General features: G+C 57.0%; 1 protein-coding gene across 4 annotated transcripts; it reads right to left on the bottom strand.

Moving 5' to 3' along the window:
* Positions 1-101: 101 nt before the first annotated feature.
* Positions 102-22,137, bottom strand: Deptor (DEP domain containing MTOR interacting protein). 4 transcript variants are annotated; one of them, XM_003479842.5, is made up of 9 exons: positions 21,938-22,135; positions 17,663-17,841; positions 17,172-17,295; positions 14,908-15,086; positions 12,180-12,365; positions 11,472-11,606; positions 10,421-10,491; positions 9,874-9,978; positions 102-3,020 (listed from the first exon to the last, which is right to left on the bottom strand). In XM_003479842.5, exons 1-9 carry the CDS (start codon positions 22,039-22,041, stop codon positions 2,892-2,894), a joined length of 1,212 nt encoding a protein of 403 aa, XP_003479890.1. In that variant the 5' UTR covers positions 22,042-22,135; the 3' UTR covers positions 102-2,891. The 4 variants fall into 4 exon arrangements, with proteins under 4 accessions (XP_003479890.1, XP_063113748.1, XP_063113745.1 ...); XM_063257678.1 differs by lacking the exon at positions 102-3,020 and adding an exon at positions 3,725-4,937 and having other exon boundaries at positions 21,938-22,136; XM_063257675.1 differs by lacking the exon at positions 102-3,020 and adding an exon at positions 9,167-9,750 and having other exon boundaries at positions 21,938-22,137.
* Between the last annotated feature and the right edge of the window lie 1,981 nt (positions 22,138-24,118).

Raw genomic sequence — 24,118 nt, 5'->3', positions numbered from 1 at the left:
GGGGCATAAGCGCCTGCCTGGTAAGCGCAAGGTCCTGAGTTCCATTCCCAGTTCCAATAACTAAATAAAAACTAAAACAAGAAAAAATAAAGAACCAAAAATGAGAACCGCACCAACCAAAAAGCAACATTTATTTCTTGCTGTATATTCATGTTTTCAAGGAATAACTTTCAGTACGGTAAGGTTTAATTAACATAGCAAATAAACTTCAAGTTAATTTTAAAATAGACATATATTAAGCACATTATTAATTCATTCAGCCATTCTGTGTGCTTTATCTTTGATGGTGAACTTCATTTTGGCACAGCAGTCCTTCCGGTCTTGAAATGAAGAAAAACACGTTATGTCTGAAACTCAGCCTGTGATGAAAACCACGGCCAGGGCAGCCACGGATTTCAACCAGTTAGCAACAGCACCAGGGACTCTGGTGATTCATAATCAAAATGAAACAGGATTAACCCTCAGCAGGACAGACCCAAAGCCAGCAGCGCAAAAGGATCCTAAGAACAGGTTATTTTGACAATGTGTCTGATTCTTCTGTGTTGGGTTTTTTCTCTTTGAGACAGGGTCTCATCATGTGGTCCCGGCTGGCCCTGAACTCTTGAGATGCTCCTGCCTCAGCCTCCCATGGGCTGAGCTGACCGGTGCACCCCACACCCTGCAAGTCAGCTTCTCACAGTAGACCCTGCTTTGCCTCCCCGACACTGGGTCTCCCTACTCTCCTTATTAACACTCACCAAGATTTAATAGAGATTAATAAGAAAACTGTATTTTTTCTCTTTATAGTAAAACATGGCTTTCAAATTTCTGCTAACACAGAAACAAAAATTAATTTCGATCCTGAATCCATAAGCACACAGGTCACACAAACACCTGCAGTCAACAGTGTGCGTAAGCAGCAAAGACAGAGCAGGAATCCAGAGCTTCCTACAAATGCACTTTTCACAGATCTCACACACGCGCGCACACACAGAGGAAACAAAAACCCTGGCAACACTGCTCACTGTGAAGATAACGTTTGGCGTTGCACTTTAGAAACCGAGCCAAGCACAGGTACACCTGTGGTCCCAGCACTTGGGAGGCTGAGGAGGAGGAGGCGGCTGTGAGTCTGAGGCCAGCCAGGGCCACACACCCAGACCTTGTCTTTAAAAAACCAAATGAAGCTCGCAGGCTTTAAAGAGCACAGCCATGAAGTCAGCACACTGAACATTTCCACGATTCAACTCCTCAAGCCTGGAGCCCCGGAGCTGACGTCCTGTGGCACCGTGCGGCTTCCTGATTCCCCAGGCTGCCCGGGTGCAACCTCTGGCCAGCAGCTCGGGAGGCTGGAGCTGGCGCTCGGCCCACACTTTTACCCCACGAGCTCTCGAGCTGGACACACACAGACCCGGATCTGCCTCAGTTTCCTCACTCCTCTGAGGACAGGAGTGAGCCGTGCTCCATGCAGCTGGTGGGGCGCCATCATTCCAGAACTTTCTAGGCTAAGTTCCCTGACAAGCTGGGCCATATTTGGGTGCAGACTTGTCACACCAGTAATCAGGAGGCTGAGGCAGGAGGATCTCAAAATCAAAACAAAACAAAACAAAAAAAAAACAAGAAGGATGTCACAAACATATCTTCCAGCCACAGCAGCCTCTCCTGGGGACCAGCGGTGTGGCCTCCTCTGTCCCAGGCCATCTCCTCTGCAGCAAAGACAGGCCAGGTTGTCCAGGACAAATGAGGTGACGCCCAAGCGTAACACAGAGCCAGCCGTCCGCTGGGGCCAGGGACCTGCCCTGGAACGGAGGAGAGCTTTGATCCTCTGAGAATCGTGGTTGATGAAATCTGCCTGGGGGTCTGGACAGGCTTGGAGCAGGTCGGGTACCCGAGGCACAGGGCCCACGTGAGGTGACCAGAGGCAGAGGTGTCACCCAAGCACCCTCCCCACCTTGCTTCTGAGACAGGGTCTCACGAGGAGGCCAGGCTGGCCTCGATCTCACAACGACCCTCCTGCCTCAGCCTCCCAAGACGGGATTACAGGTGGTGACCTCTCAGAAGGAGGGGACTGAGGAGGAGCTCGCATACTTCATTTTGTGAGTGCACAAGAGTGAACTTGCCGTTCAGAATGCCTATGTGACATGAGGGACCCAGCACCCCGACATCTGAATGTGGCACAGGGAAGAACCCCCCCGAGAACCAGGTCCTCTGCCCCCTGCATGGAGAGCAGGGAGGCTGCCATGTTTGTTTTCCTGCAGATCTGGTATGGAAACGCTGGTTAGCAGGCCGAGGTGGGTCCGAGTCACTTTCTTTTAAAGCTTGGTGAAATCTAGACTGTGTCACAGGATCCCACCAGCCTGGGGGACATACACTCACTCTCTTCTTCTGAGATTGGGTCTCTGTATGTGCTCCAGCCTGGCTTTGAACCTCTGCGCTCAAGAGACCTTCCTGCCTCAGCCTCCTGAGTAGCTTGGACTGCAAGCGCACCCAGCCTGATGTACAATTTAAGGTGGACATATTTACTCTGGCGATTCCTAAGAGAGACCTTTAGCTGCTTCACCAACTTTCTGCAAACCATGATTTAAAAAACAGTAACAACGTATCAGCGGGAGAAACAGAAATGTATTAAGGCAAGCTGACCTGTAAGAAAACTGCTTCCCGGATGTTTTCTGCCCTGACTTCATTTCTTTCCTTCTTTATTTTTGAGACAGTCTCACTCTGTAGCTCAGCCTGACCTTGCACTCTCTGAGACCCTCCTGCCTCAGCTTCCCGAGCGCTGTGAGGACCACCGCACCTGGCTTGTTTACTTGCTTTTTTAGGAGTGTTACCCGACTTCGTCACTCGCACAGTGCAGGCCACGCGGGCTGAGACAGTGTGCGCGAGGCAGGGCGGCGCTGTGACCCCCGAGGCGCGGCTCAGCTTTCCAGCTCCTCCATCACCTCCATGACGATGGTGCGCGGCCCGGTGAGGATGAGGTGGCTCACGGTGCGGTAGTCCACGTGCAGCACATTGAGCCCGTTCACTGACACCACGAACTGGCACACCTGCGGACAGAGGCGCGCTCAGGGTGGTGCCCGCACGCCATGCACGTGCCAGGACGCCTGTTCTGTTGTTTGACTTTGTTTCTAGCCTACGCTGGCCTTGAACCCGCGGGGATTCTTCTGCCTCAGCCTCCCCAGTGCCAGGACGGCAGGTGTGCACGTCCACGCCCGGCTGTTTTGCTTTTTCTGTGCCTTCCCAAGCTCCTTCCTCCCCCCTTTTAATTTTATTTTGTGCCAGGTGAGGCCTTGAACTCATGATCCTCCTGCCTCAGCCTCCCCACTGCTGGGATCAGGATTAGGGGTACGCACCACCCTTGCCTGAGTCCATTCGGAAAACATCCAACCAAACACAGCCCAAACTTAGTACATCCAGAAAGCCACATGTCCTCTGGCAGATGGTATAACAGCAAAAGTACCAGTGGTGTCCTGTCCTGTGCTGTCCTGTCCTGTCCTGTCCTGTGCTGTCATGTCCTGTCCTGTGCTGTCCTGTCCTGTGCTGTCCTGTCCTGTTCTAGAGACAGGGTCTTCCTGTTTAGTCCAGGCTGGCTTTGAACTCACCATGGTTTGCCTTGACCTCCAGCAATCCTCCTGCCTCAGCCTCCTGGATGCCAGGCGTGCGCCAGCACTCCAGGCAAAAACACTTACATTAGTGTCCCACAAATTGGGTTTAAACCCCAGCTCAGAACACATTAACCGAAACAAGGGCAGGTGGTTATTTCTTTATTTATTTAAATACAGGCTCTCACTGTGTCGCCCAGGCCGGTCAAACTCAGACATCCTCCTGCCTCAGCCTCAGAGTGCTGGTATTACAGGTGTGTGCCACCACGCCCAGCTGGGCTGTTTCCTGTGCCACTGAACATCCTCAGAATACATGAATTTAGGCACTGACTTCAAACTGTGTCCTCAGACAAGGTGAAAAAAAGCCCTTTAAAACAGTGAGGGGCCTGATGCCACGGTTTTATTTTTAGCGTCGGGCTGCTGGGAAGACGTCATCCCGGCCTCAGCAGTGCTGGCTCCTGTTGCTAAAACCGTACGAACGGAGCCAGCCCTGCTGCAGGTGTCACCAGGTGGCGGATTTGGTGAGGACACCTTTCAGTTAGCACCTCTGTCCGGCTCTGCGCCATCAGGGTGACCACAGGAAGCGCCAGCCAGCCAGGAATCCGCTTCCCAGAGCAGGGACTATGAGGGAACCTATTATTCCCCCCTCCCCTCCCCTTCCCCCCACTCCGGCTGGGTGGGGTGAGAATTCAGGCCGGCTGAACTCCGTTCTTCTGCTCCTAATCATATTTATTGCATCCACTGCTGAAGGTGAGGCTCCCTGCTGCTGCACCCCAACCCCGGAGGGAAGCCTGCAGGGGCTCACGGTGCCAGGGTCAGTCCACGGCCTCCCCACAGAGGGCACAAACATCATGGCAGACAGTGGGAGGAAAAGCACTCACCTCAGGACAGCCAGGACGCAGGAGCCGGAGAAGAGGAAGGAGCTGAGAAGAGAGGGCCAACGGGCAGCCCGGGACCCACGACCTCCCCCGGGGGCCTCTAACAGCCGAGAATCAGTGGGTTACCCACTTAGCACCGAGGGACTCAGCCTCGGAGCAGACAGCACCCTCCTGGCTGCGCCACCTCCCGCACAGGAGTCTCCTGCCTCTGCCTCCTCCCCTGCACCAGCCTGGCTGTGTGAAGGGACGCTGGGGTCTCTCTGTTGTCCTGCCTGGCCCTGGATGAGAAAGGACCACATGGAATTGTCCAGAAGATTACAGAAATGTTTACTTAGAGAGAAAGAAAACATCAAAGACAGAGTCAAAAGAAGAAAGAAGACAGACATCAGTAACGGCTGGCCCACAGCTGTCATATCACACTTGGGAGGCTGAGGCAGGAGGACTGCCAGGAGTCTGAAGCCAGCCTGGTCTACACGGCAAGACCCTGTCTCAACAAAACAAAACAAGAGAGACAAAAACAGATGCAGCCAGTGATCAGGCAGGGAGAGTCCTGATCAGCCAGGTGGGGACAGGAAACCTGCCCAGCCCAACCATACAGAAAGCCGAAGCCAGCTGCTAAGCAGGAAGCCAGGGAGACAACGCTAACCCAACTGAGTGCCCGGAGTGTCCCGGAGACACTGTGGGCACCCTGCACCCCACGTCCCTGCCAGCAGCCTCACCCACCTCCCCTTAAACACCGTGGTGGCTGGAAAGGCACCCATCCGGGGTCAGCCAGGTGTGAGGATGCGCCGTTCACAGGGCAGTGTGGCCTCAGTGACCCTCAGCTCCAGGACAAGGCCAAGGGCCACGCTTCGGTGCTTCATGAGTTTCCTTTGCCTGAAGCCCTTTTTGTTTTTACAGCCAAATGCTGCTGTTTTAGATCATCTACCACAGAGCCACACACGAGAGCTAAGGGCACACCAGGGCCAGCGGTAACACTGAGAACAGACCCTGCGGTCGCCCGGGCCCTCTGCTGGCCAGGACACCAGGGGGCAGCAGAGCTGACCACGGGCCGGCAGAGCCTCACGAGACTGCAATGGAGGAGGAACCAAAAGCTGCCCAGATTCAGAACCAGAAAGAAAACCCTCACATCCTCCGGGCGCCTGTCTCCGGTCACCGCTCCAAGTCACAGAGCAATGCCACGAGAGAAGGATGGCCTGGCGCACCCCCAGGGACAGTGCCATCTCCTCTCTACATGCACTTGTGCCTGACACACACACACAGACACACACACCCCACGCCTGGTCTGTCTGGTCACCTCGGCAAACAGCCAGGGCCTCACTGTGGGGCCCAGGCTGGCCGGGAACTCACGGTGATCCTCCTGCCTCAGCCTCCTGAGTGCGGGATTGCCAGCGCACGCCACCTGCCTGCATCTTTCGGGTTTGTTGTTGTTTTTCCCATTTCTTGAGGCTGAGAAGTCTGAGATCATGGAGACCCAAGCAGTATCTCCTGAGGGCCGTTTCCTGCTTCCATGGATGGTGTCCCACAAGGCAGGGGTGCAGGGGTGGCCCTCGGGCCCCTCCCACAAAGGCACTGACCCCGCTCCTGTGGTATCTGCCCTGACCGCACTGCTTCCCAGATGATCTCATCCCTGGCACCATCGCCATGGTTACAGCTCTGCCATCGGAGTAGAGAAGGGGAGGACACTGGTGTCCAGCCACAGCCAGGCCATGGCTACATTCCACAGGGGCACAGCAGCACTAGGAGGGGCAGGAGGCTCGGCAGGGCAGATGCCACCCACTCGACCATGGACTGAACCTCAGGAGCTGCGAGGGGAATGACCCTCTCCTCCTCCGGGATTCGGGAGCTGGGTGTTTTCCCCACACAGAGAGGCCTGGCTGCCATGCAAGGAGCCCTGGAGGGGACTCCAGGGCCCCGTGGAGGGAGGCGGGGTGGCTCCCGCTGAGTCGTCCTCCTTCTGGTGGGGCGCTGGGCACACACAGTGGCCACAGTCCCCAGGGGACAGCTCGGGCTTGGAGCGGCTACAGCAGCTGAGTTCTCATTGTGGTTCAGTGTGGAGCAGAGGGCACAGCGCTGTTCTCAGCAGGAGAGAAACGGAGCTAAGGAGCTCACGGCTTCCCCTCCTCCCTTCCGTCCTCTCTCCCTTCCGTTTTTGGTTTTCTCAGACAGGTCTTGCTGTGCAGCTCAGGCTGGCTTTGAACTCACAGCAATCCTCCTGCCTCAGCCTCCCGAGTGCTGCGGTGACAGGCGTGACCCACCAGAAGCAGTCACAGGGACTGTGCTATGCCGAAAAGGAGGGGATGGGCCAGCGCCCCAGCTCAGGCCACAGAGCTGGGGCGAAACCTTGTCTTCCTGGGCATTCGCTCTGGAAATGTGGAGCAGGCCCGCGGGGCCCTGCCACTCCTGAAGGTCACATCGCCTCCCGCAGGAGGCCCCTGGTTGCTATGGGAACACTTCTGAGGTCTGCTTGCATGAAGGACGCTCGGCTCTTTGGTAGTTTCCTGAAGCTGTAGGACGTGTTCAGCTGCCGAGAAGCAGCATATGCCAGTTGTAACCACAGATTCTGTGGCATTTCCCACCACCATGGAGAAGGAACTGATCACCTGAGGCCCACCCCCCTCACATCCTGCACCCATCCACATGGCTTCCTCCGTGGACACAGGAAGTTCCGCCATAACACTTCTGCTGTGGACACAGGATGTTCTGCCATAACACTTTTCTGTGGACCCAGCAAATTCTGCCATAACATCTCCTCCGTGGACACAGGAAGTTCCGCCATAACACTTCTGTGAACCCAGGAAATTCTGCCATAACGTCTCCTCTGTGGACACAGGAAGTTCCACCATAACATCCTGTGATGGGGTGGGGTCTCAACAGCAGGGGTCACATTCTCAACATGCATGACAGCTCCCAGAAGGTGCCACAAGGTTGCCTTCTCCCCAGATCCCTAGTTCTTCTCTCCATAAGAAACTTGTAGTTTTAAAACCTTAAAGTTTTATTATCAACTATTTAACTCCCGAGACTCTGATACTTTTACCCTAGATGATTCTAAAAATAAAAAACGAGTCTATCAATGATTTTACATGGTTGGCTGGTAACCAAGATGCAGCACATTAGGCTGGTCATCACACAACTAAGCTTATGCTATTTGTCTTCAAAAACACCAGGCATCTCTGCAGGATCACATCTGTGGGGACCGCGCTGGGGGCGGTGACATCATCTGACCTCCAGGATGAGTCACTGGCTCCCATGATCCTATTCCTTCTGCAGAACAGCGGTGCTCAGACAGGGGCCGAGAACATGCGTGTGTGTCTGTATGCGGGCGTGCGGGTGCGTGGTGCACTGGGGGTAGGAATGGGGTGCATGAAAGGCTTAGAAGCAGAGCGCCTCCTTTGCGTGGGGTGGCTCTGACCAAATACCCTTCCCCTCCTTTGCTGGCGGCCCCTGAATGAGCTGGTCACCCACCGTCCCCCCAGAGCCCCAGGACATGGCCAGCCTCAGGTAAGAGGTGATGACAGGCACTGAGCAAACAGCACTGAGCCCCACAAAGACACAAAGAAACTAACTGCTTCCAGCACCCAGCACTGGGGAGGCTGAGGCAGGATGGCCTTGAGTTCAACCAGAGTTGCCATCAGAGGCTAAAGCAGCGCATTCCTATCCAGGAGCAAACTCCTCTGCGATTCTCTCCATGAGGCCGAGACTGCTGCTCCCTAACTCTGGGAATCTAAGTGTTCAAAGCCAACCTGGTTACACAGTGAGATCGAGGGACCAGGTCCCAGAAAACCAAAGAGAAAAAGACACAGGTCACAGGGACAGAGGCTGGTTGCTGTTGTGCAGGGTAGTCGAGGCCCCACAGTCCCCATCACACCGCGCAGCTGGACACACGTGGCTGCACTCCAGGTGGCTTCCAACTCAGAGGAAGCACCCCACGCCCACTCAGAGCCGCTCACCCAGCAGAGCCTGAGTTACTCTGCAGGCCCTGGCCTGCAGCAGAAGACAGGAACTAGGCCCTGGTGCTGGGCACGGTGGGTACTGCAGGTGACCGGGAGCCCAGAGGGCTGGGAAACCCCCACTGCACTCCAAATGCTCAGTGTTGTTGTTTGCACAAGCTTTAAACAAAGCACAGCGTTCAGGCCCAGCACCCAGGGTGGGGCTCGTGGCTGGGAATGGCCGGGAGCGCGTTTCTTTGTTTTGTTTTTTCTGGCACAAGGTAGCCCAGGTTGGGTTTCTACTTGTGATGATCCTCCTGCCTCAGCTTCCTGGGTGCTGGGATCACAGCAAAGAAAGAAGCAGTGGATCAAAGTCAGAGCCAGGGCTCTGAGCTGCCTCCCACCAACCCTCAAGACGACAGCAAGGTGCGCACACACACACACACACACACACACACACACACACACACACCTCTTGTCTGCCGCAGGGAAGCAGAGTTAACCAGTTTAGATGGCACAGCGGGGCACACTTGCAATCCAGCTCTCTGGCAGCTGAGGCAGGAGAATCGCCTTGTGTTTGAGCCCAGCCTGGGCTCCCCAGAGACCCCATATTTAAAAAAAAAGAAACGGGAATGGCAGTGAACACTGTAATCTCAGCACTCAGGAGGCTGAGGCAGAAGGGTCAGCATGAATTTGAGGCTACCCTGGGCTAGAATGAGACTCTATCTCAACAAAACAAAACCAAACAAAACAAAACACCCCAAAAAGGTAGGGAGGCGGCGAAAAGCTTTCCAGGCCTCTATTTCTTTGTACTGACTTGGATAGTTCTGCTTCTGCAGAGTTGCTCCTCCAGGGACAGACTCCGGCCTGCAGCAGAGGACAGGAACTGGGCCCCAGTGCTGGGCACGGTGGGTACTGGATAGTTCCGGTTCTGCGCAGAAAGGTGCACAGAAGCCCACAACCAGCCGTCCATCAGGAAACGAAAAGAGAGGCCAGGACTCCCAATCCCACTGGACTCACACGGGGAGCGGAGGCCGGGACAGGTTTTGCTCAGAATTTGGTTTCTCCTACAAGCACAGCAGCCTCTGCTGTGAGCCGGGACGGCCCTGTCTGTGAGCCCACATGCTGACTGGGGTTTGGGGGGCTGGGCAGGGAGGGGTCTGCCCAGTGTCCAGAGCAAGCCTGTATCCACTCCTCCATGAGCCAACCCAGGTAACCCAAGTGCTGGGACAGAATCCAGTTCTCTCTGCAGGACACGAAAGGTCACGCAGGTTACCAAGGATTGAAGGCTTTCTGCTGGGCGGGTGGCTCATGCCTGTAATGCCAGCCCTCGGGAGGCTGAGGCAGGAGGATTGCTTCAACAAGTCCCTGTCTCAAAAAGCAAACAGAAAGGGAACTGAAGGGGAAGGTGCGTATCCCGGGAATCCTGGCCATCAGAGCCTGAGGACCCCAGAGAGGACTGGGAAGGTGGAGGGGAGTGGGGGGGCATACCTTCATGCCCGCAGCAGCTGCCGGCCCGCTGGGGTCCACGGCCTGAATGTGGCATGGCTTACTTCCTCGCACCACGAAGCCCCAGCCCACCGCGTCACCCACGATCTGGAAGGACAGCAGAGTCATCGGTGGGCGGGACACCTGCTCAGTCCACGGGGCCCACGTGGACTCTGTCAGACTCGGGAGTCAGAATTCACATCGCCGCAAGCGCTCTCCAGACCTGACTCCTCCCCCAGTTCATTCCTTCCCTCTGCGTCCAAATGACACGGTTACTTTGAGACAGGGTCCCACTATGCATTCCAGGCTGGCCTTGAACTCAGCGTCCTCCCAAGTGCCTGGGAGGACACCACCACAGGCGTGCACCACCACACTCAGCTCAGATGATCCACGTTGGATCTGGCTATGACTCGAGGTCTGGAATAACAAAGTAAGCGACTCCAAAGCTCAGGTCAAGGTCAGCCTGGAGCTGTCTCAAACCAACCAGGCGGAGCCCCGTCACCTGCCCTGCCTGCACCCCTCGGACCCGGGGACCCTGAGCCCGGCCTACCGTGAATGTCTTCCTGGCGTAGGGCGCCCCAGGGCTCAGCAGCTCCTCCGAGGTGACGGGCCTCTTCAGCACTGGGGACAGACATAGTCAGAGGCCACCATCCACGGCCACCTATGACCGCCACCCCCCGCCTTCGGCCACCAGGGACACAGTAGAGAACACAGCAGCAGACACCCAACCCCAGCTCACAGCTACAGGGACAAAGAGAAAACACAATAGCTCTGCGGCTGTTTTTTGAGACAGGGTCTCACTGCTTTCCAGGCTGGCCTGGAACACGCATCGATCCTCCTGCATCAGCCTCCCTAGAGCCGTGATAACGGGTGTGAGCCACCATACGTGGCTTAAGAAAAACACAGAAGAATTGCTGAAAGGGACGGGAAGAGAAGCAAGGGTGAAGCGGGGGGTTTCCAGTTCTGCACTTCTCTCCCCTGGACATTGACACGCGTCCTCACACCTCAGGGTGCTGGCGTGCTCCCCACATGCAGCAGCACCCCGTCCCCAGTGAGGGCACCCCTTTCTGGGGGGCCCCTCTAAGGCCTGCACACCGAGCCATGCCCTGCACACCTGGGACTGGCACTGACGTGGCTTGCGTGTAATCGCCACGGGAACACCTCGGTCCCTGCTGCCGCTCGCCTCACACACGAGGAAGCAAGTTCAGAAACATTAGATCATCGCCAGGGTCACCCCAGCAGCTGGCAGGCTGAGGCAGGAGGATCGAGGGGAACGGTGTTCCCACAGACCAGGCAGAGGGTGGCTTGTGATGACGTCACCCCTATTGTGCACCTTATTTCTGCTAGTATTACCTTGTGTAATTTCTTTCTGCTGTAATTATGTTTTATTTCTTTGAGTTTTGCCATGCGGTCCAGGCTGATCTTGAACTTGCCATGTGATCCTCCTGCCTCAGCCTCCTACGTGCTGGGACTGCTGTCTAATGGCTGCTCGGTTCATGGGGAGAGGCCACTCAGCTGCTCCGCAGCGCCCAGCCAGGGATCCCAGGGTCCCCACCCTTCAGCAGGACCCCGCCCTGCCTCAGCGTCCCCCTTGCACTCACCGGACTTGGGGTTGCACAGCACCGGGGGGCTGCTGCCCAGGGTCGGGCTGCTGCTGAAGTAGCCGCTGCTGCCGCCACTGCTCAGGCTGCTCCTGCGCCCCACGGACGCCACCTTGATCTCCTTGCTGGGACTCACTGTAGGGGGACAAGGGTCAGCGGGCCCCTGGAGGCTGAGGCAGGAGCATCACAAGCATGGCGAGGGCCAGCCCTGCGTGACCTGAGTGCCCCTAGAAGGCCCCGTCATGTGCGCACGTGTGAGGTCAATTCACAGCCCCCTGAACCTTTCCAGCAGCACCTCAGCGGTCGGGAGGCTGAGGCGGGAGGGTTGTAGTTTGAGTCCTGCCTGGGCTACATAGCGAGACCGTGTCTCAAGAAAAAAGACATCGCCTGCTGGTTCCTGGTTGCTGCTGAGCTACCCGCACACACTGGCCCGCCCAGCCGTGGGGACTCGCACTGCCCCTGGCTCCTGCAGTCCTTGTGATGGGCAGGTGCCCTCCACACCAGTGTCTACTGTGCAGGCCTCACCACCTGTCCCCTCAGCTCCTTCTGCCTCCCGCCTTGCCCGGGGCTCTGGGAGACCGACGCCCACCACTGGACCCTCCCGCCTCGGCCTCTCCAGCAGTCGGGACCCCAGCTGGCGCCCCAGCTCTGCCACTTCTCAGCTGATGCTGCACCCCACACCACGGGACCCGAGGGCCCGCCACGTACCCGACACGAAGCTGGTGGCCTTGCGGGCGTCATGGCTCTGCCTGCGAGGGCAGAAGGGGCTGTCGTGCGTGTCGGGGGCGCCCGGGGTCGGCTCGCTGAGCAGCTCCATCAGCCGTCGGCGCCTGCGGAAGTTGGTGCGGAACTGGCAGAGCAGGTTGCTGTCCGTGAAGGGGCGCTTGCCGGACACTGTGGGGAGACGGCAGGGCGGGGAGGCTGGGACACAGAGGCCTGGGCTCCCTCGGTGACCCGGGGCTCTGTGCACACAGGTGTGAGCCAGCAGGATGTGGCGGGCACGCCTGTCAGCCAGCACTCAGGACGCTGAGGCAGGAGGCTCTCCACAGATTCCAGTTCTCAGCCATCCCGGCTACACAGCGAGACCCTGTCTCCAGAAGCCAATAAATAATCACAGGAAAAAGGCACAGCCTGAAGGGAGGAGGGGCAGGGCGACAGTTCACGGGTGACCCCAGAACCGCAGAGAGGTCCCTGCAGGCCCGTTTCCCTGCTACACCAGGACGGGCACCGACCTCGCACCCTGCCCTGACCAAGCCCTTTCTGTCTACACAGCGGTGTCGGGCTCTGTTTGCATTTCTTCTACTTTGAACCCAGCTATAATAAAAAGGAAAACAGAGCCACAGCACACGTAAGAGCACAGGGAAAGCGTTTCCAGAAGTTCTGCATAAGAAAGGAAAACTAATCTGCGTGGGGTGGTGTGTGTCTGTTAGCCAGCACGCCGGAGGCTGAGGCAGGAGGTTGGAAGAACAAGCTCAGCCTAGCAACTTAGCAACCTAAGGAGCCCCGTGTCACAGCAAAAGGGTTAAAGGGCTGACACCGTGGGTTCAATCAGCAGTGCCGTGAAAGACAGAGAGAGAGATTATGACTGCTGATATCACCAAAATATTACACACCGAGAGCAGAAGGAGGAACCCTTCAGCTTTCCCTGCTCAGACTGTGCCGTGTGAGGTGCAGTGGCAGTGCCAGCTGCCACCCCCTGCACATCCGCTGACAAACGAGGGGCCTGAAGAGACTTGAGACCAGAGGAAGGACTTGGGCCGAAAGGAGGCTGAGGCAGGACCACTGGGGTCAAGGCCAGCCTGAGCTGGTGCGAGCCCAGCACCGACCTGCCTGGGTGTGGTGTGGGGGTGGCAGCCCAGCAGCACCCCGTCCCGCGGCCACTCCCTGAGCTCCCTGCGCCCCGGCTGCTGCCGCCCCGTGGGCTCTGCGGCTGTGGTCTTTCACTTTGCACCTCCATTTCTATTCGCCCTGGGCTTCTCCTACTCTGCTTCTTCCGTTCCATGTCAGAATAAAAACAGGTCCGTGCTGCTGACCAGGGTGCCCGGTGTGAAGCCCCCGCTGGCCCTCTCCGCGGTGGCCCCTGCAGCCCAGCACCAGCAGCATTCTCAGCCTGCTTTGCATGTGTATTTTGAGACAGGGTCTGGCTAAGTGCTAAGTCCCCAGGAGGGGCTCGAGCTCACAATCCTCCTGCCTCAGCCTCTCAGAGCGCTGGATGACCCCACATACACTGTCAATGTGGCACTTTCAGGCTGAGGTCTCCCCGCCTTTCTTCCCCTGCCCTGGGTTTCCCGAATTGTGCAGAGCTGGGGGAACCTGACGCGTCTCTCTCCACTCAGCCCTGCAGAGAACAAAGCAACTGAGAAGCGCACTGGGGCAGAGGCAGGAGACGCAGGAGCCCACAGAAGCTGGCAGCGATGCCAGGTGTGGCGACACATGCTGCAATGCCAGTTACAGGGGAGGCTGAGGCAGGAGGATCCCGGCCAGGGCCACAGTGCTGTTAGAGAACAATCGCCCTGCATGTGAAGCCCTGGCTTCTGTCCCCGGTGTCCCCAAAAGGCAAAAAGGAAAATGCTAGATTAGGCATTGGTGCGAGGCTCAGGTGCAGAGTGACCCCACCGCCTGTGTCTTTTTCAGTGTCTGGCCCTGCCACGTGTCCTCCCACAGCCTCAAGGACAAGGGCAAGGACAGGCTGCTCCTCCCAGCACCGCACTTTGACCACTCAGGGACCGCATGTTGGGGGAGAGCAACCCCTCAAAAGTTACAGTGGATTCTTATTTACAAAATGAAAAATCCAAGGAACTCAAGGCCAAGGCTGGGTGTGAGAGCACAGCTGGGGGAGGTCAAGACAGGAGGGTCCCTCGAGTTCCAGGCCAGCCTGGGCTGCACAGCGAGACCCCATCTCAAATAAACAACAAAACAATAAAATCTGTGAATGCTTGGCCCGGGCCTGGAACGGGGTGCACACCAGTACACTAAAGGCTGAGTGCTTGCAAACACATGCATTTGTGTAAATATTTGTGTTCGATCCCACAGGGTCACACACAGAACTGTGAGGCGGTCAGCTGCTCCTGGACAGATCACTGACCACTCCCAGCTTTCCCGGGAGCTGATGTTTACACAGCTGCCGGACCCACACCCCTTCCACCAGCATCTGGACAGAGATTTTCTTTAATGTTCAACCTCGGTCTTTAATTATTAGCCAGGCCAGCAGGGCTGAGCTGGCACCAGCCTGTGCCTTCACCGGGGAACCCAGCTCCCAGACTATCCACTGCCTTCAGCAGGAGCAGTGGCCCACACCTGCCATCCCTGCACTGAGAGGCTGAGGCAGGAGAATCGCTGAGTTCAAGGCCAGCCTGGACTGCATGGCAAGACCCTGCCTGAAACAACCAAAGAAATGATGTTAGGAAGAAGAAGAGAGAGCGGCACCGCTCCTCACCGTGCTGCACGATGCCCTGCTCCACGAGGCGCCGGCAGAGCTGCTCGGCCTCCGGCCGCGTGGTGGCCTCACCCTCCTGCACCAGCCAGTCCAGCAGCTCGGAGGCCACGAAGGTGCGCTCGTAGCGGACGCCGTCCTCCTCGCGGGGCTGCAGGAGGGCGCAGTCGGGGCTCATCAGCCTGGCACAGGAGAAGGGCAGGGGGTGGTGAGGGGGGACCCGAGGGGCTCGGGCCACAGCCCTCGGGGAGGAGGGCGGGGTGCAGAGAAGGGGCTGGGCCCGCGCCCTGAGGAAGGAGCAGCAGGTCCCCCGCGGAGCAGAGCCTCGATCATACCCGGGAAAACGCATCTTTAAAAAAGTAAAAATAGGCTGGGGGTGGAGCTCAGGGCGCAGCGCCTGCCTGGCAAGCGCGAGGTCCTGAGTTCGATTCCTGGTACCAAAAACTTCTTTCATAACCTTGAGTTTGGCAAAGAATTCTTAGAGCTGACCAAGTGTTCAGATGGCAAAGGAAACGCAAATTGTGGCCCAGTCAGGATGACACTGGCACCTCAGGACTCTGGCCCTGACCCCGACCTCGAGGGAGGGGGGCACAGTACGCACACACAGACCTCCACATGCAAAGTCCTGAAAAGATGAAGCACCCCTTTGTGCCGCGGGCAGCCGTCTGGGGGACCCAGAGGACGCGAAGGGCCCACAGGACAGGAGGCAGCACCCAGCAGGCGACAGCCTGGGGCATCGAGGGCCACAGAGGGCGGAGAGGAGGCTGCGGAGACCTCCAGGCAGGGACACTGGGGCTCTGGGATCCGAGCCCAGAGGCCAGCAGCCGCGGTGACCCCGGGCCATCGCGTGGTTCCCCAAGTTAGAAGGCTGCTCACAGCAAAGCGACAGCCGAGGAGCAAAGGGAGGACAAGCGCCCCCTCGTGGCACTGGGTCCCGCAGCCGGCTCGGAGCAGGAGGCGCCAAGGTGGGGAAATGCAGGAGCAGCGCCTCCCTGGACACGGCTGGCCTCTCCAGGCCGGCCCCAAAGGTGGCAAAATCATGGGTGGTGATCCGAGCACGGCAGGGCACACCCAGGCACAGCCGGGCACATGGCGGCACAACTAGTCACTGCTGAAACTTGCGAGCGGCTGACACGCACAGAAGATGGAGAAAAGGCGGTGTACTCACGCTGGAGTACTATTCTGCCATTAAAAAGGCCAAACGGGGTCACTGAGGGGAACCGGTGCACCCGGAGGCTGCACTTGCAAGTGACATAAATCAGACACATGAGCTTAACTCTCTCAGGGTTTCTCTTACTCGGGAACTCGGAGTCTGAATAAAGTAAAGAGACCTTCAGGGATAGAAGATGGAAACCAGGAGGCAGATCTTTCTGGACGTGATGGACAGCGGCATAGAAGGACCGAGGGTGCCCGACTCTCCGCAATGCCACGATCACTATGCACTGAACACGCACACCACAGACTCAAACCGAAAAGTCGGGCGCTGGCCCTGGGCTCCCTGCACCTCCCTGGCTCCCACTGCACGCGGCCCACACACAGCTTGCCCGGCTCCCGACAGCCTTACAACCTGTAACCAGAAGAAGCAGGTGTGACGAGGCACACCTGTCATCCCAGCACTCGGGAGGCTGAGGCAGGAAGGTCCCGGTGTGTTTGAGGCCAGCCTGGGCCACACAGTGAGACCTCCGCTCAAAAACAAAAATGGAAAAAAAAAGAGAAAAAAACCATGAAAGCCCCCTACCAGCTCAGACAGCACCTCCCGAGTCTCTCTCTGGTCGCTCCTGCGTGGATGAGATAAGCACCCCGCTTCCTGCAATCCTGTGCCTGGCTTTTCCTCACAGTGCTCTGCTTTCTTAATTTTTGTTTCATTTTGCGTTGTGGTAGAACACACGAAACATGAGATGGGAGGAGGCTGAGACAGGAGGATCTCCACAAGTTCAAAGCCAGCCTGGGCTACACAGAGACCCCACCACACTGACAACCCTACTTTATAAAATAAAGTATCCAAAACTTACTGAAATATAGAAGACAGCTTAGGAGGCAAGAAAGCAACCCGGGTGTGGTAGCACACAGCCGTCACCCAGTACTCAGGAAGCTGAGGCAGGACGATCCCTGAGAGTTTGAGGCCGGCCTGGGCTGAGAAGTAAGATCCCTCTCGCCCCACGCCAGACCCGACCCTACCGGAAAGGACCCTGTGCTGGTGACTGCATTTCTGGAGAGGGAAGAGCGGCTGGCGAGGGCTTCCCGGGGCCCTGCCTCCGGACACCTACTTCTCGTACAGCCGCTGCCCCCGCACGCAGGCCTTGACCTCGCCGTCCAGCGGGAAGGTGCCGTCGTCCTTCCGGAAGCGGTAGAGCAGCTTGGCATCCTTGAACTCCTTGTGCTCGTCACACACTGAAAAACATGGCGGGGACGGGGCATCAGACGTGGGAGCCCGCGGGAGGCGCTTAGCACAGTACCCCAACCAAGGGCAAGCTGGCAGCACCCCGGAGCAAATCCCCAGGTACAGGCCTGCTGCTCTGCCCGCCAGCCCCGCATGGGCAGGAGTTGCCCAAGGATGCGGACTGAGATGGCGCGGCCACACACACCTAGGCCCTGGGAGGCTGAGGCAGGAGGGTCGTGAGTTCAAGGTTGACCTGGGCTACACAGCAAGAGCCTGTCTCAGACATCACCCAAGTGGAAACCCAGACGCCCAGCAGGAGTGGTGGTGACACCACTGGAGGAGGCTCAAGGACGGCCCCCAGGAAGCCCTGCCCCTCACCGTGGTGGATGATGCCCCGGTCCGCCAGCTTCTGCATCAGCCTGACCGCCGTCTCGCGGTCTGAGGCCTCCTTGTGCGCCAGCAGCCAGTCAACAAGCTCCTTGGCCACAAAGCAGTTGGGGTAGGTCTTGAGGTGGTGTCGCCGGTCCTTGATGACCTTCTCCTCGTGTAGCCGGAGCCTGGAGGGGGACACACAGCTCAGAGCACCAGGCAGAGATGAGAATCCGCCAGAAAGGAGGGCAGGGCAGGCAGGAGCCCGGCACTGGAAAGGATCTCGGGCTCAGGCTCGGGCTCGGGGGGGGGCCCTGCTCCATGGAGGAAGCGATCAGCTGAGGCCTGGAGACAGCACAGGGGGACAATGACACAAGGTCTCACAGCACAGTCCTTGGATCCACGGGGTCCTCCTGCCTCAGTTACCCATGTATGCACCGGTTACACCCAGTAGAGAAGCAACTTTAAAGAGAACACAAAGTCACAAGCCAGGCACAGTAGGCAGCCTGTCATAATCCAAGCAAATGGGGAAGGCTGAGGCAGGAGGATCAAAAAATTTGACCCCAGCCTGGGCAATTTAGTGCAATGCTTACAGGCTGGGTGGTATCCGCAGCCCATCCCAGTGGTGGGGGTGAGGCTGAGGCAGGAGGATTGCCAGGAGTTCCAGGCCAGATCCAACCTCAAAACCAAACACAGAGATACCAGGGGCAGGAAACTAAGGAGTGGGGTTCTTGGTCCTGAGGAGAGAGGAATCCAGGAGAAGGAAGCCAGCACCACCAAGAAATAAGATAAACTCCAAGGATGAATTACATAGCTGAATGCAAGCCATAAGGGGTGAGGAGATAAAAAGCAGGTGTCAGGCCGCCTGATTTCAAACCAGGAAAGGAATGTTCAATGTTTGCAGACTGTGCTGGCCAGCAGGCAAAACAACCAGCTGGGAGGCCCTCGCCACCAGGCCCAGACTGCCCTGGGCGACTTTCAGGAAAGAAGGAGCCCGGTGTGGTGGCCTAAACCTGCCAGGCCAGCACTCAGGAGGCTGAGGCAGGAGGATCACCAGGAGTTCCAGGCCCATCTGGTTTGCCTAGTGAGATCTTATCTTAAAAACTAAAAATTAAAATTACAGGAAAACCTGCCAAAATAAAATGGGAAGTCTCACAATGTAGAAGAAAGAGGAAGATGTCCCACACCGGAGGGGACAGATGGCTGTGGTGGAAACCAGGCTTGCAAAGCCACCACAGGGAACCCAGAACCCGGCGGAGGACCCGGCCCACCCTGTCCCACAGGGCTCTGCTCGCCTCGCCTGGGTCAGGGTCTCCACCCTCCCGAGTCTTGCACAGCAACCTTGTTACTGACCAGGCACCATGCTGACCAAGCTGACCTCAAATCTTAGCAATCTTCCTGCCTCAGCCTACCGAGAGCCACTGCACCCATCTCTTTTGGGGCCCAAAATGCTTCCCTCCAAGTCTTGCTGGCCTGGAGGCTCAGATGAGAAGTTGGGGAGCAGGAGACCTAGCCTTACAGGCAGCTGAGCTAGTTAGAAATGTTACAGGCAGTCAGACAGGGCTGGGCCCTCAAGGAAGCCGGCACAGAGGACCAAGTGTCTTGTGACCTTGGAGGAGACACGTATCTCCTGCTGTGGGCCAGATCTCGGACAGAAGGCAAACAAATGCAACCACATCCTAAGTATAAACCTTAGGGATTAGGTATGATCATTTTAAGAAGCCAAGAATCACTGTCCCAACCCCCTACGGGAAGAGTCACTGATCCATAAAGAATGCTCCTTGCTTCATGACTGGCTTCCCCATTTGTCCCTGATTTGATCAGTTTTACCTGAACAGTTAAACTTATTGGTTGGCCGTAGCTCTGTCCCACCTCAAGCCCATCTGCCTTGGAAGTTCCCAGTTTTCCCCACCTTAGAGCAGCCTCACCTCGTGCTTTTATTCTATAAAAGTCCCTAGAAAAAACAGAGTCTTAGGCAACCCGCTCGGGACCCCTTCTGTCTCTCCCTCAGACAGAAGCTTTCTTCCTTTAAAGAAATATATTCTGCTCTTAACCTCTGTTGTTCCTAAGATTCATTCTTCCACTTAGAGAACACGAACTCATACAGGACACATGCTAGGTCAGGAATTTCGTTCCCTAGATCACCAGGGACAGAGGAAGTGACACAGGGTCTCCAGGTCTTTCTGGGCGCCTCTTCCCTGTGCCCCAAGGACCTGAGGGGCCGGCAGGGGAAGCCACACTCACAGGACCAAAATAGATCGGAGTGGCCGCTGAGCCCAGAGGCCTGACCCGAGCTCCCTCCCAGCTTGAGGGGCCACAGAGGCGAGACCCAGCTCGGGTGACAGCTATTTCCAGCTTGAGGGCCAGGCAGCAGCTGCCAGGGCACTGTGGCTTAGGGTCTGCACCTCAAAAACACACAAGGCTTCCAGAGTCTAAACTACCGCAAATGAGCTGGGTGTGGCAGCGCACACGTGCAAGTAACAGCAGGAGACTGAGGCAGGAGGATCATTAGGAGTTTGAGGCCAGCCTGAGCTACACAGAGGGACTCTGTCTCAAAAGGCCAAACTATGGCTGCAGTCAACAGCTGGGGGGCAGCTGGGGACAGAAGGGCATATCCCAACCCTAACCCCGAGGGTGACCTGCTGCCGGCCGGCCAGGGTGCTGCACCAGCACAGCACAGGAAGTGCACATTCAGGTGCTGATTGAGTGACTACCATGTGCCAGCTGCAGGGCAGGAGGCAGGCACAGGCTTGGGGTGCGGGATCAGCCAGCCAAGAGTGCCAACAGCAGCCCAGGCCACAGATGCATGGTCCCTGTGTGGCTCTTTGCAGCCAGGGTCTGCCCTGAGCCCAGGCTGGGCTTGAGCTGAGATCCTCCTGCCTCGGCCTCCCAAGGGCTAGGATTCCAGGGTGGTCCCCATAGCTGGCTTCCTCTGGTTAATTTAAGTGGCTGAGCCCCCCTTCAAGTCCCCAGGCAACTTAACCCATGCTGGGGAGCTACAGACTGGGCGCATAGGAATATCAATGTCCCATGTCACACGAGTGCCAAGGATGGGTTGGGAGCCCATCTCCGGCCCAGAGGAACACTCAGATCAGGTGCACGCCTGACATCCCAGCACTCAGGAGGGTGAGGCAGGAGGACCCTGAGTTCAAGGGCAGCCTGGGCAAACAGTAACTTTATCCAGAGGCCTTGAAATCAGGAAAGTTACACAGTACTGCTGTTTCTTAGAAACCTCTGGAGTTTTCTCCCTTTTAAGCTGCACCACATACTTTCTTTTTATTTACTTATTCTCTTGGATTTTTTGAGACAGGACCTCGTTGGGTGGTTCAGGCGGGCCTCGACCCCGCTGCGATGCTGCTGCCTCCGCCTTCCCGCACCCAGATGCCAGACGTTTGCCGATGCACTTTAAAACTCAGCCAGGCCAGACGCCCAGTTTCGGCCGAATGTTCAGCTCAGTGCGCTCGGCTCGGCTCCGTTTCCTTCCTCAAAACCCCGCTACAGGCTGCAGGCCGGGCTACTCTCTCCTGGCAAACTGATTTACGGCCACGAGGAACCAGCCAGCCCAGCCGCGCACGTTGCTTCCATGTCTCTCTCCTTGTGGCTTTGAGACCCAGCCTCCCTGTGCAGCTCAGGCTGGCCTTGGACTCGCTGTGCAGCCCAGGCTGGCCTCAAACTTGCTGTGACTCTCTAGCCTCAGCCTCCTAAATTCTGGGATTAGGCCGGACGTACAGTAGATAAACAGATTCTCAGGAAAAGGAATGGGTAGGGAAGGATTGGGACGGGAAGGTGGAGGCCCTGGGAACCTGGTTTGTCCCTACGTCGTGACACACACTAAGTCCTATTCTGTAGCAGCCAGCGTTTAAAGCCGTGCTGGGAAGTTGGCTGCAGCCTGGGACACTGCGCCTCGGTTGCCTCCTTGCGGACTAGGGAAGCCTGGAGAGCGCTGCGCGTTCAGCCCGCACCGACGTCCTGCAGAGGGGGCGCCCTGTGTCCCGCTACCTCTCCGGTTCTGCTGTTTTGAGGCAGGATCTCTCGGAGGGGGCAACGCAGGCTGGCCACGCACTCGCGGAGATCTTCCTGCCTCGGCCTCCCAGTGCGAGATGACAGCGCGAGCCCCGCTTCTGCGGCACGCGACCGCGCCAAGCCACGCGCCCAGGGCTGTCACCCGGCGGGTCGCGGTCACCCAGGCCGGGTTGCGGTCACCCAAGCCGGGTCGCTGGCACTCGGACAGGGACAGCGCGCAGCGCCGCGCGGCAGTGCTACCCGCGCCCGGACGTCGCCTACCGCAGCTGTTCCCCGGTGACGAGGACCTCGGCCGTACGCTCCAACTCCCGCTGCCGCGCGCCCCCGCCGGGGTGGCCGTCGCTGCCGCTGCTGCCCTGCTCCATGGTCGCCGCGCTTGTGTCCCCGCGCCCGAGCCTGGCGCTGCGATCAGGCTGCCCGCACTGAGGCCACGCCTGCCATCTTTGTTCCGGGCAATTCTGGAGCTCGCTTGCCATTGGCTAGAGAGGGAATTCCTGTCCTAGCAACCCCGCCTTGGGGGCGGGGCCCTGGCGCTCGCGTGCTCTGGGGCGGGGTCTGGGGAGGAAAATATAAACATGTGGGCGGGGCCAGGCTCTGAGAGCTCTCTCCCCAGCTCCTGCCTGGAGACCTGGCCTTTCACCGTGTTTTGCTTTTTATTTTTCTGCCATTTTTTTTTTTTTTTGAGACAGGGTCTTCCGTTTGTAATCCGAAGTAGCCTTGAATTTACTATGTAGCCTAGTCTGGCTTAAAACTGTAGGCGATCCTCCTGCCTCAGCTAGGAGGCAGGCTCTAGGTTCACAGGCATGTGCCACACACCTGGTTTAAAATTTAATCTTGAAAGATTAATTTCTTCAAAAGCAGTATTATCAAGTGGGCATGGTGGCGCATGCCTTTAATCCCAGCACTGGGAAGGCTGAGGCAGGAGGCTTGTTGTGAGTTCAACACCAGCCTGGGCTACAAAGTGAGCTCAAGGCCAGCCTGAACTGCATAGCATGACTCAAAAAGACAAAAAAAAAAAAAGAAAGAAAGAAAGAAAGGAAGGAAGGAAGAAAGGAAGGAAGAAAAGAAAGAAGGAAAAAAGAAAGAAAGAAAACAAAAAAAGAAAAATTAAAAACAAGCCAGGCTTGGTGGGGCACTGCTGTAATACCAGTACTTATGAGGCTGAGACAGGAGGATCAACATGAGTGAAACCCAATCTCCAAAAAAGACAAAAAGAAAAAAAAAATCTTTTCACAAGTCAGATGTGGCAGTGCAGGCCTATAATCCCAGCACTCAGGAGGTCCAGAGGATGATCAGAAATGGGTTCCTCTCCTGCATCCTTCATGGCTTTTGGATCCGTTCCAGAAAGAGAACTTTTTAAATTCATGATTTTTCCCTCAAAAAAGTACCTTACCATATGGGAAAAATTCAAATCCGGAAAAGCCCCGCCTGTCCTCCTGCCCCAGCCTCCTGCATGGTCTTTGGTCCCTGCCTTCCTCATCTTTTTTGAGCCAGGGTCTCACTAAGTGGTACAGGCTGGCCTTGAACTCACAGGAATTCTCCTGCCTTGGCCCCCTACCCAGCTACAAAGTAGTGCGTGTGTGGGTCACAGCGCCCCGCCCCGCTTGTCCCAGGTTCTGTGTCCCATTGACATCTTGTTAACGCAACCCTGCTCAGGGTCTCCCATGCCACACGGCAGGGCCGGACTCAGGCTCCAGGGCCAGCTGGACCGCACCTTGGAAGCAGAGAGCCGAGCTGCAGGCCCAGGCCAGGGGGGCGGTGCAGGCTTTGGTCGCCTTCCCTGTGTCCCACGCTGTCCCCAATCCCAGAGGCCCATGTGGATACCCAAGCCCGGCACGGTCGTTTCCTGTGCCTCCGCACCTCGCTAAGGTGACCGCGGCCCGAACAATTCATGGAAATCTTGATTCTTTAGCGCGACGATTTTTGTCCTTTCCTTGTGAATGCATGAAAACTTCTGGTTTAGCAATATCCTGCCCGGATACTCCTGTCCCTAGACGCCGTAAGGAGGGGGCAGGTCTTTAAAATATACCACAGTCACAACCATGGTGGCACACGCCTGTGATCCCAGCACTCTGGAGGCTGCAGCAGGAGGATCACTGCAAGTTCAAGGTCAGCCTGGGCTGCATAACGAGAACCTATCTAAAAAAATAGTGAAAACTAAAATAGATTTCCAGGTTTTCACCATTCACGGCTATTTTTAATATTTGTGTCACATCTGCCTCTTCTTTATTCTTTTGTTTGTGTTTTATTTTATTTTATTTTATTTTTTGTTCATTTGAGACAGGGTCTCGCTACGCAGCCCGGGACTGCTTCGAAATGATTGCATGGTCCAGACTGGACTCAAACGGACGGCGATTTCCCTGCCTCAGCCTCCCCAGTGCTGAGACTGCCGGTGTGGGCCACAGCGCCCACCTTGTCTCACCTTTCCACAGCGTGGGGAAA

Source organism: Cavia porcellus, unplaced genomic scaffold, assembly GCF_034190915.1.
Source record: "Cavia porcellus strain 051 isolate PalLab524CR breed Dunkin Hartley unplaced genomic scaffold, mCavPor4.1 scaffold_10, whole genome shotgun sequence".
Lineage (NCBI taxonomy): Eukaryota > Metazoa > Chordata > Mammalia > Rodentia > Caviidae > Cavia > Cavia porcellus.
Note: the sequence above shows the minus strand (reverse complement) of the source record. Positions and strands in the feature narration are given on the sequence as shown.